The sequence below is a fragment of the Episyrphus balteatus genome, chromosome 2 (assembly GCF_945859705.1).
Source record: "Episyrphus balteatus chromosome 2, idEpiBalt1.1, whole genome shotgun sequence".
NCBI lineage: Eukaryota > Metazoa > Arthropoda > Insecta > Diptera > Syrphidae > Episyrphus > Episyrphus balteatus.
The window spans coordinates 102486526-102498092 of record NC_079135.1 but is presented as its reverse complement, the minus strand read 5'-3'; the positions used below and the strand labels follow the sequence as shown (position 1 = coordinate 102498092).

The 11567-nt window shown below is 33.8% G+C and overlaps 3 protein-coding genes across 3 annotated transcripts; 1 reads left to right on the top strand and 2 right to left on the bottom strand.

Moving 5' to 3' along the window:
- Window positions 1–221: 221 nt before the first annotated feature.
- Window positions 222–1442, bottom strand: LOC129908760 (probable cytosolic iron-sulfur protein assembly protein Ciao1). Its single transcript, XM_055985508.1, has 2 exons — window positions 1073–1442; window positions 222–1010 (listed from the first exon to the last, which is right to left on the bottom strand). The coding sequence occupies exons 1-2, from the start codon at window positions 1344–1346 to the stop codon at window positions 274–276; spliced, it is 1011 nt and encodes a 336-aa protein (XP_055841483.1). The 5' UTR covers window positions 1347–1442; the 3' UTR covers window positions 222–273.
- A 2291-nt stretch (window positions 1443–3733) lies between these two features.
- Window positions 3734–5752, top strand: LOC129908754 (BLOC-3 complex member HPS1). Its single transcript, XM_055985502.1, has one exon. It carries the CDS (start codon window positions 3876–3878, stop codon window positions 5658–5660), a length of 1785 nt encoding a protein of 594 aa, XP_055841477.1. The 5' UTR covers window positions 3734–3875; the 3' UTR covers window positions 5661–5752.
- Window positions 5753–5781: 29 nt separating this feature from the next.
- On the bottom strand, window positions 5782–10997 carry LOC129908756 (U3 small nucleolar RNA-interacting protein 2). Its single transcript, XM_055985504.1, has 5 exons — window positions 10888–10997; window positions 10063–10835; window positions 9806–10003; window positions 9489–9625; window positions 5782–6028 (listed from the first exon to the last, which is right to left on the bottom strand). The coding sequence occupies exons 1-5, from the start codon at window positions 10936–10938 to the stop codon at window positions 5799–5801; spliced, it is 1389 nt and encodes a 462-aa protein (XP_055841479.1). The 5' UTR covers window positions 10939–10997; the 3' UTR covers window positions 5782–5798.
- Window positions 10998–11567: the final 570 nt, after the last annotated feature.

The window sequence follows — 11567 nt, the reverse complement described above, 5'->3', positions numbered from 1 at the left end:
TTTTATAGTAGGGTAGAGTTGCCTATTTTCGGCCGTCTCCAGTTTCCGGCCACCTTTCGGGAAATCGTTATAACAATTTCGAATATTTCAGGAGACCGATATTCTAATAACATTTTCTAACATTTTCTTTATCTATTGTAATCTTTGTAAATCGTTGTTAAAATCGATTAATAAATATCAAATATTAAATCAAAACAAATAAAACAAAGTACAAATTTTCCCAATAAAAATATATATATTTCCCACTCTCTTTCTCTATTTTGGACAAAAAAACTACTCAACAAAATTCCAAATTTTAATATTACCATCATCACTACACGACAACAACTGACCAGCTACTGACGGATTCCATTTCACACAATTGACATCCTGCAAATGTGCCTTATCCACAGAAGTGACCAGTGAAAAAGTTGGTTCATTCTTTGACGAACCTTCGTCTTCTTTGAATATGCGAATGGAATCATCTCCACACGCTGTCGCAATCAATCCCGTCTGATGACACCAACTTATATCATAAACCGCTCTCGTATGCTCCCCAGAAATGGTACACACACACTTCCAAACGGTTTCATTGTCAGGTGTATGGATGCCTTCTTCGTTGCCGGGGAGGTAAGCTTGCCATATTTTGACTGTCTTGTCATCAGAACAAGAAGCTAGTCGTTTACCAAATTGATCAAATGCAATACTCCAAACTGTCGACGTGTGTGAAGCTAAAGTCGCTGTACATTCCCAGTCACTATCTAAAGTATTCTCTTTGTATAGTTTGATTGTGTTGTCATAGCTTGCCGAAGCTAGGATCTCTTCATACGGATGCCAGACAACTTTTTTAACATCTTGCGAATGTGAATTTAAAACAGCGGCGCATTCGAACTCATCATCGCCAGCGACTTCCCAAATCCAAACGGATTTGTCACGACTGCATGTGGCAAGGAGGGAACCCGAAACAGACCAACTGACACTTTTAACTTCGTTTTCGTGTCCTTCGAGAGTTGCATTGCATTCAAACTCTCCTGGGATTCATAAAATGACTTTAATCGAGATGACATTTGATTTATTGTGACAACACACTTACCTGATGTTTTACTCCAAATGGCAGTTGTAGCATCAAAACTAGCCGAAGCTAGGAATTGTCCACAAGGTGACCATGAGACTTCCCGTATTGTTCGTTGATGTCCATCAGATAGAATTGTTTTTGTTGTCCAATTTTGTCCATTTTGTGACCAAATGCGTATTGTTTTGTCTTCACCGCAGGAAGCGAATGCATTGCCTTTGTGGTGCCAGTCGACGCCCCAGATTCGGCCTTTATGACCTTGTAGGGCGGCGAATTGTTCAATTAATTTTCCCATATTTTACTTTTTTTCTATAAAATTAAAATAATGAGGATTTATCGGAATTTTTTTGGTTTTGATAAAAATGTCAAAGTGTCAGTCAAGTAATTTTTGTAAGATCAAGATGCGGTTACGGTAAAGTTTTTAAATAACAATTCACAATGGTTATCATATGTGTTTCATTTAAACCAGTGATGGTATATTTTTTGAATAAGGAAGTATTTAAGTACACATGTTTTTTTTAAGGCATAGTACGCACTTAAACGAAAAGATCATAACTCGACAGCGAAAATACTAACAAAAAATATCACATCAAAATAAAAATATTCCAAATTTATAATATAATATCAAAAAGAAAGAAATAAATTAATTTAAACTGAAAAAGTCGTCATCACAGCTCTTTGAAGCATGAAAAATGTCTGGGATAATAAAATATTAGTGATTAATGAATGAAAACTCTCCACATAATCTGGAATATTTCACTTCACCTACGTACTAAAATCAACCATGAACAGTTAGCATACATCGCTCGTCGCTCAGCGAATTTAATGAAAGCCATAAAAAATGTGAACTTTTTTTAGAAGTCTCCACTCGGCAACAGAATGCAGTCGCTCGTCGCTCAGTGATTCGCTCAAAGTTGAAAATGTTCAACTCAGTCGTGTGACGAATTTGTCGTTTATATTTTTTAGCTGATTTTTGTTCACGGTTTTCGGTACCATGTTTACCAGGTTAAAGGTATAACTAAGACGGCCACTTTTTGCAAAATGTGAAAATTTTCAAACTTAGTTTTTCCGACCACGAAATAAAAAATAATGGGTGTGTTTTCTATTACAACCGGTCTTAACTGGACAAAAAAAAACGCAGTCGGGGCTAAGCAATTTATAGCATTCGCACTTTTATTTAAACTAAACACAAATTAGTTTCACCTTTCACAAATATATTTCACCTTTTAGCAAATATATTTCACCTTTTAGCAAATATAATTAAACTAAAAGCAATTATAATTAAACTAAAGCAAACTATTTAAACTTTTCGCAAATCTATTAAACCTAAACGCAAAATGATTTAACCTTTTTTAGAAAAGGCTTTTGATATCGTGCTATGAAGAAGGGATAAGAATTTAGAAGGTGAAATAAGTTTGTGTTTTGGTTAAATAGAATTGCTAAAAGTTTAAATAGTTTGCTTTAGTTTAATTATAATTGCTTTTAGTTCAATTATATTTGCTAAAAGGTGAAATATATTTGCTAAAAGGTGAAATATATTTGTGAAAAGGTTAAATAATTTGTGTTTAGTTTAAAAAAAAGTGCGAATGCTATACATGTTAAATGCAACAACACTTTAGCCCCTTGGGCTTAGTTGTTTAGCCCGGAGATTTCTCTGGGGCCGAACCACGGCATACGCGCGTTAAAGTATTGACCCTACTTTTTTCTCCATTATTTTCTTTTTATTAAATAGAGACAGCAATATTATCAAAACGTTAACGTATGATCGTAATCGTATGCCGTTATTCGACCCCTGAATTTTTCATCGAAAGAAAAAAACGATTTTTTATAGGCATTTTTCTTTTATATATGTACTTTGATAGCCCGTCTCGTGACTACTTTCTGTTCTCTCGTTCTTTAGCGATTTAGGAAAACGAATGTTTTGGCAGCTGTTATTTAAAATATCCTGTTTTCACTCCTGTCTAAATGAGATAATTTCGCAAATTAACATCTATATATTCTGGCAAATCTCATTGATACCTCACAATTCACAAGAACCTCACAAGGTGAAGCCGGTTTTGTGACAAATTTCAAATTTATTTTTTTTCTATACCACTCGATATTCGAAACGAAATAATTTGCAAAATTATCTCAATTGGGCTCTAGTGTAAACATGCTATAAGGCTGTCCAACACCAACAACGTTGACGTTTCTAGTTTTCTTTTTCATATTTTGTTCTCTAAAGCTTTACAGGTGCTATAGTTGCTTCTGTAAAGCTTTAGAGAAGCAAAATTGTTTGTAGGGCAGCTGAAGCGAAACGAAATTTTAAATACAAAAATTCGATAATGCCGACTTTTCACGAGTCGATTTTAGCCGCAAGATATGTCGGTCGACGAGGATTTTTCTATGGGGAATGTCACTTTAGTCGCCTGCGACTTGCGTTCACACGAGTCGAAAAGCTTCGCCGCACGGCAAAAATCGGCTCGTGAAAAGTCTCCATAACGAAATCTTGAACGAAATAAAATTTGTTTTGTTTTTGCTTTTGCTTTAAAAACTTATTTTTTGATGTTTTTTCTTGAATTTTTTGATTTTTATTAATTTAGTGTCACACTCCCCTAAAATAAAAATTATAACTCACTGTGAATGGGTCACATTTCCCACCCTCATACCATCCCTGTACTTACCAAAAGTTACGTCAAAATTTTTGTCAAACTCCAAACACGAAAAAAAAACTGTTTACGTGCATAAATTTTCTTATCACTAAAAAAATTATTACAAGAAAAAAAACCAAACAAAAAAATAATGAACTAAACTTCTAAAATCACAAACCAACAAAATCTCCATCATGAACGGCATTATCGTCTTCAACAGCTCAAACGATGTTGTCTTTAAAAAATTCAACCACGAACTTGCTAAAAAAATCCACGAAATCGCTAAAAAACAAGGTCTCATCGATGACAACCCAGACACTCCCATCGATACAAATATTATTTTACAAATTTTCTCACCAATGATAAATTCACAGCGAATTATGTTTTGTCAATTTGATAATACTTACAGCAACATTCAATGTGAAGAAAATTTAAATTTTACATTTGGTGATTTTTTAGGATTTTCATTTATTAAAATCGGACAGGTTCCTATTGAAATAATGCGCAGAAATTGTGACATTGCCATATCATTGGCTAAACATTTATATGGACCAAATTTATTTGCAGCTGACAAAGTTCAAGAAGATTTATTTGATCAATTAATTGAATCTTATGAGACTTTGGCGCAAGATGATCAGGGAATTCATGTTGAAGCTATTCCTCAACTAATGATTAATTCAGAAATTAAGAATTCCATTAAAAGAACTTTAGAGGTGACCACAGAGAAGCTAAACGACGTTGGTTCGAATCGTTCTCATGCTCTTCTTTTTATTAGTAGCAAATTTATCGGTTCGTTCTCTTCTCGCTCAGCTCAGGCTTTGAGTGCTTCTGATATTCTCTTCTTGTCTCTTTTGGGAAGAACCTTGCAGAAAAACAAGAAAACTAAACAACTTAATCGAACTGTTGTGGTCTTTTTGGAAGGTGACCATGTCAGTACGGTATCAGGCTGTATTCCCTGCATTGTTCATTGTTCCGAGTTGGAAAAGGGAGTCATTGTCACCTTTGTCATTGAATTCTGCAATCTTCCTGTTGCCAGTAACATATTCGATACATTCTTTGTCCTGCAAAAGATTCTTAATGTGCAGGTTCAAGGTGACACTGATGCTGTTAAAACATCCTTTGACAATTTGGAAGTCTTTGTCAAACAAACATTGGATGCTTTGAAAAAGGCAAAGCTTCGTGGCGATGAAATTGAAGCAAGTCACAAAAAATTCGCTTCCAAATGGGAGAATATTAAAAAAATGTATAGCGAATATTTTAAAAACTATGATAAGGAAATAGCTGTACGCATTGAATCGAATATTCCACCGTTTTTAGAGGATCTCAAGTCTCTATTTACTTGCACCTGTTGCGACAGTAGTCAAATAGCTCTGGAACAGATTCCAGAAGTTGCTTCGTTTGTCGAAGGGAAGTTACTTGAATTCTCGGAGTTTCTCAGTGTGAAAGCCGAAAGGAATCTTAATATAGAATCTTATTTGGAGGAATTTCCTGGCTTGGTTCACTTTATTTACATCAATCGTACCAAAGGCACAATGATTGCACCAGATTTGCACCAGAAAGAAGAGAAGATGATACCGGTAATTCCAAGAATTTGGTCAATGGTAGAGTTTCCACGATCCTATCTCCAGAAAGGACACACAACAGTTATGTGGAAGGATAAAACATTCAACTATTCATATTTTCTATGGTTTGAAGATCAGAATTCAGTTGCAATGAGACCAATTGATTTGCAGAGTCATTTTTATAATCATTCGGCAGTGAAGCCACAACATGCTCCAGGACTATTGGCATCAGATTTCTATCAGCAATTTACTGAAATTGGATTTCCAAAGACGTCGCCTGGGAAGATTAAATGTTATGAAATATACTGCATGCATTTGGGTTTGGTAACGACAACTTGTGCAATTGAACATTGTCGGCGATTGGTTGCAACTATTGCAGATGTAGTCGGGGAAGGAGGAGGTCCGGATTTTGGATAACCACCTCATATTATAGTTTAAGACATTCCATAATAAATTATTGTAAGCGTATCATGTTTTCTAGTCTCAAGAGTAAAAAGTTTTGAAATAAAAAAAAAATTTAAACAAATTTAAAATCTTGTTTTTTTTTACTTAAAATCAACTTGTATTTGTTTTTAAATCAATAATTAGAATTTGATTTTTTGATTCCTTTATTCGCCACCAACGACCTAGGCGATGTTCTTGACCAACAGCAGCTATTAGTGTAAGGCCATCGGGAGTGAATGTTAGACTATTGATGAAACCAGGCACAGGAATTTGATGGATTTGTGTTAGTTTACGACCATTGTCACTCATTTGCCAGAGTCGAATGAAGCCATCACATGAACCTGAAAGTTAGAAGAAGAAAATATATAATCATGAAATTGTTGAAGATAATTTGGTAACTAGGGTTTTATTTTATTTTTCATGCTATTCATATGCTTATTTTAATGAAAAATGCTTGGTTTGATAAATCCAAAAAAGGCATGCATGTCCTAAAAAAAATGGTTTATACCTTTTTGAAAAGGTGTTTAATATAGATAAGAACCTCATCAAAATGTTTTTTACATTAAGGCTATATCTAAAAAATCGCCATAAGTACACATATACCTTTTTCAAATAGAAAAAATTTTAAACCTTCTTGGGGCGCCATCGTCAAAATGAAAATCTGTAAAAATCAGGGCATTTTTTTTTTATTATTTAGAAACAGTTTTTCCATTTAGGAACTTGATTCAAAAATAACGAACGCCGTAATCCATATAGATGGTTTGTGTTGAGTGTAAATTATTGAGTTTTGACAAAACTACAAGATTTCTTCATCGGGAAAGGTTTAAAGGGGTGTTGGGAAGAGTTGTAATTTTGTCGTTAAAAACAGTCTCCATTCTAACACATTGAGCACACTTTTTATTCGTTCTTTTCTCTTTTGTGCAAGTAGTTCTCACATTGTATGAGCGTCTCAGAATTGTCAACTCAACGGCAGAAAATTGTGGATCTTCACACTGTCACTAGATCTTTGTTTTTAAGAAGTTCTTCGTGGCAAAAAAAATTTATTTTTATCCAACGCTTAAGGTTGGGTCATAAGGAGAAATTAACACTACCATTAATTAAAACGAAAAAAATTGTTTAGCAGTTATATCATTTTAAACCTCAATGTTCTTGAGCTTTTTTATTCAAGTTAACCTATTCAACGTCAAAGAATTCGGCATACAAATCATGTTGCAAAAATTGGAAAAAAGCATTTTCTTTGCTGGAATATATTCTCAACAGATGTCTGATCCTCAATCATATACCCCGGTTGTAGAAAGAGGTTGAAATAGTTTTTATGCTGAAAATTGTAAACCAACAAGACGAATCTGCAAATATTTACGTTCAATCAGCCTAAAATAATTTGGAACCTCAACACTTAACGGTACAAAAAAAAATGTAGACAGTACTTCAAATCATTTTATTTTTAATTTTCAATATTGCACTGCATCTAATGTGATGAATGAAATTGTGTCATTATTTGATGAATGATTGTTTTAATTAGGTTTAATGTCCGAAAGCTGAGGTACCTACCATTGTTTGATATTGGTGGTTTTTATAAGGTTTGATGGTGAAGACATATTTTTGTCCATCTGTAAAACATTCGACTCATCGTGAAGCTCATACAGCCTGAATAAAACTTGTCATATCGAAAGCCATTGAATTTCAGTGCGAAATAGAAGTTTTTTTTATGACTTTCCATATCTTAACGCACCTGCTTGACTGAAGACGACAATTTTTTACGAAATAAACTATTTTTACAGCTTCAACAAAACTCTTTTTTTAATTAGTTTTGCATTCATATTCAGCCCTATTGGCAACACAATTTCCCTGGAAAAATTTCTCTCCGAAAAATCGGTATCGGCAATACTTTTTGAATGGAAAAATTTACTAGGAAAAAATTCCCACACAAAAATACCTATCGGGAATGAAGTTTCTCCCCCGAAGTATTTCTATCATATTTTTTATGGAGAACAGATTTTTTGAAGCCAAAATGTACGTGTTTTTCTTTCAAAATATTCTGTTAAAAATATTTTATTATTTACTTCCTTAATCCAACAAAAAGCAAATGATATTGCAACTGGATAACGCAAAATAGTAGACAAAAATAAAATATAAGAAAACCTTAAAACAAAAGCATGGAACTAAAGGAGACCATTCCGAGAGCATTAGTTTGCTGCTTTGGTCGAAGAAATGATCAAATTATGTGGAATGCCTGAATTTATTTCAGTTATTTGTTTATCATGTCAAAAAAAAACAAAGCTTAAGAAACTTTATTAATTGATTCTTGAATTAAAATTACAAACACAAAACTAATAACATGTCCATCCGAAGAAACAAACAAAGTAATAAGTTGGGCAACAAATTAAAAAAATTATTGAATAAAAATCCACAAATCAACACCAAAGAAAAAAATTATATAAATATTGACTATTAAACATTTTAATTGTTTTTGTGCACAATCATGTGTTCGAAGGTTTTTTTATTTGTTAAGTTGGCTGTACTTCTTTCCCGAAAACGAAATTCCGATGGAGATTGCCGATAAGGAGAAAAATTCCCGGGAGAGAAAACCTACTCCCGGGGAAATTTCTCACATGAGATTGCCGATAGGGCTGATTACAATGATTGTCAAGGGAGTTGGCACCAGTAATTAGTTGCGGAAGCTGTAAAACGAACATCTAACGTCCATACCATAGGGGCAATCAAGTCCTTTTGAATTTATGCCCTTAGTCACCACCTTCTGTCACTAGACTTTTCCTTAAAATTCTTAGTGCGGAATTCAGAATCGTCACTCAAGTAAAAATTTTACTCAAGTGAACATTTACTGTTGGGTTTGGCCCACTTCTTTTACGTGAAGAAAACCTAAGCGTTTGTTTAATTTTAGCTTATGAATACCCACTGAGGAAATTTTGAAGTAACCGCTTGAGCAAACACTCAGAAAATTCATCTCAAACTTGGACTTGAGAAAAAATTTTACTTGAGTCACGACTCTGAATTCCGCCCTTACTCTCCAAACCTTGAATGGAAAATAGCATAGAAGTGACCAGTTTTCGATATCGTCACCGATTGCTTAAAGGTGATTGCTAGAGATTAGTGTTTTTTCTGAAAACTTGAATGTATTCAAACTTGATTTGATAACTTTAATCTATGAACCAGGACACAGTGGTATTGAAGGAAATAAACAAGCTTATGAATTAGGCTGGCAAAGATTAGGACTTCATGAGTCCTTGAAGAAAGGGTAAAATTTTCTCTAAAAATTACGAAGTGCAAAATTTTTCTGCATATTGACAAACGGTGTTATATTTAGGAATACATCCTTCACATTCAACAAGATTCGAAAATATGATCAAAATTATAGCAAACTGTATAGCACACCGGCCGATAGTGGAGCATGCGGTATAACTAGGCATTTTCCTTAACATTATCTGTTGTAGTTATGGAACCGGCATCAAAAAGAAACAATTATTGATTATTAAATATAATAGCGTAATCGTATGGTACTCTTGTTAAAAGCGAACCATTTAATTTGTACAATACAGGGTAATCAGATAAAATAAGATCGTATAAAAGGTCAACTATGTGGCTGTTAGAATGTTAATATGTCGATTTAAATTCAAAACCAACGCTCAAATTTAAGGAAAGGAACCTGAACTTTGCCAGTAGCAGAAATGGCAAATGGTCAAAATTTTCCTAGTTTTGAAAAATGGGAGATATAGAAATAAGAAAACCGAACATAAGTTTGAAATGAATTCTATGAAATATGATTTTCGTAAATAACCTTACCTGACGCAATTAAATCAGCATTAACAACAACAGCCATCGCTGATATCCAATTGGCATCTCCATTTGTTTGCAAACCATGTACAGTGGGTTGAGTAACAAGTGCTTTCTTTTTTAACGCACTCCATAAGCAAAGCGAACTGAAAAGATAAATCTCAAATTAAAAATGTATTCTTTATTAATCTATAGCCCTTTTCCATTGGAGGTGGTCATTTAATACAAACACTAAACATTCATCTTCTCGAGAAGAAGATAAATTGTAGTACTAGACTCATGAGAAAACTACCACCTCCAATGAAAGGGGGCTTCTTTAACCTTACCCATCATTGCCACAAGAAACAAAATTTTCATCGTTGATAAACTTAACTCCTTCTATACTACCTCGATGGCCATTATATATCAATTGGGACTCTTCTGTTATCTTCCATATTCTCAGACTGCAATCGATGCCACCTGAAGTTATAGCTCGTTCTCTTGACAAGGCATCAATTCCTGTCACATGTGCTTGATGACCAAATCTGTTAGAAAAGTATTTTATCAGAACAAATAAGACAAAACTGGGAAAAAACAAACTTACAAACTTTCTATGTATGCCATTTCATCCACCGACCAAATCTTCACCGATCTGTCTTTACTCCCAGAATAAAGGTCATGTGTGTCTTTTCTAAAGACAAGTGCCGTCACAACATCTCGATGTCCCTTAAAAGTTTTCAAATGTTTCAGTTCTTTCGGACACCAAATTTGAATATTATTCCCGCCCTCGGCAAGAGCTAGGAATTTCGAATCTGTCGACAGACAAATCGCAATTACATGCGACCGTCTACTTTTTCCATTATCCGGATCTTCAGTGTGCGGATTGACATCGAAAGTACCAATTGGCCGTAGAGTGGCCAAATCCCATTTAATAACGTATTGTGTTTTAGCGCCGGTAAAAAGAAACTTTCCATCGGAAGACAATGCCAACGCTGTCACTGGAAGATATTGCTTTTTGTGTTTAAGAATTTTATCTTTACTATAGCCAACAATTGAGGCTGCAATTTGACGACGCAACTTGCCAACACTTTCTAAATAATCTTCTTGCAATCGATGTGACACATGGTCATAGACTTCTTTATCTTCTGCTCGAGATTGTTCTTCTTTCTCGATCTCTTCGAGGTATTTTTTAGCCAAACGCAAACGTTTGTCTTGTGCAGTTTCTGGAATTTCTTCATCACTTACATAGTTTTTGTTGGCATGGCCTTCTCCTTCGGCACTATCGAAAGCATCATCGCTGTCGATTTCTTCATCGTCCTTGGAGTGGGTAGATTTTTTTGGTTGTTTGGGATCTTTAGAGGATTTTGGTGTTACTTGCTGGAGGGTAAATGAATTAAAGTTAATTGGATATGTGGAGGATTATAATTACCTTTCGTTTTTTTGATGTTTTTGGTTTGTTTTTAAGAAAAAACGATGACATTGTTGAATAAAATTAGAATTATTAAATAAAAACGCGCTTAATTTTTAATAAACTGTTCTCTGCTCAGTGTACACGTGAGAAATTCGTTTTTGTTTTGACATTTCAAACTAACCTCTTTTAACATCAATTCACAATATGAATAATAAATGACAGTTGAAAAGTGTTAATTCACAATGATATCAAATGTTTATTTTAAGGAAGAGATCACACTATACATACTTTAAGGGCTAGTGGTTGCTATAATAAGATAATTTTTAATTAAATTTTTTTGGTGTGTTGCCATGTAGAGAAAAATAGAGTAATGGCTAAAACAGATGTGCGGCACATTTGCACGCATCGCTGCATGCAGCGCTGCACCCAAAATACAAGTGCATCACTTTTTAAATTATTGATGCCGACTTCTGTAAAAAAAAATTGCTAACCTTGATATTTTTTATAATTTTTTTTTTGTAAGAAAACGATAAAAATGGATTATAAGCGGTTAAAATGGAAGAAATTATTAAATTTATAAAACAAAAAAAAATGGTTATTTTTTTTTATGAATTCAATTAGTTCTTCCATTAAAAACAAAAAAACAAAACGAAAGTTATTTGAATTTTTGAATGATAGATTGTTTCAACTGCCAATAT

Excerpts from the sequence above, each read along its gene's own strand:
- LOC129908756 (XM_055985504.1), bottom strand. The coding sequence starts at position 10,938 with ATGTCATCGTTTTTTCTTAAAAACAAACCAAAAACATCAAAAAAACGA. Across the intron at positions 10,004-10,062 it reads ATGGCATACATAGAAAGTTT|ATTTGGTCATCAAGCACATG; the intron begins GTAAGTTTGTTT and ends CTTTTCTAACAG. Across the intron at positions 6,029-9,488 it reads TGCTGATTTAATTGCGTCAG|GTTCATGTGATGGCTTCATT; the intron begins GTAAGGTTATTT and ends TCTAACTTTCAG.
- LOC129908760 (XM_055985508.1), bottom strand. The coding sequence starts at position 1,346 with ATGGGAAAATTAATTGAACAATTCGCCGCCCTACAAGGTCATAAAGGC. Across the intron at positions 1,011-1,072 it reads CATTTGGAGTAAAACATCAG|GAGAGTTTGAATGCAATGCA; the intron begins GTAAGTGTGTTG and ends TATGAATCCCAG.
- LOC129908754 (XM_055985502.1), top strand. The coding sequence starts at position 3,876 with ATGAACGGCATTATCGTCTTCAACAGCTCAAACGATGTTGTCTTTAAA.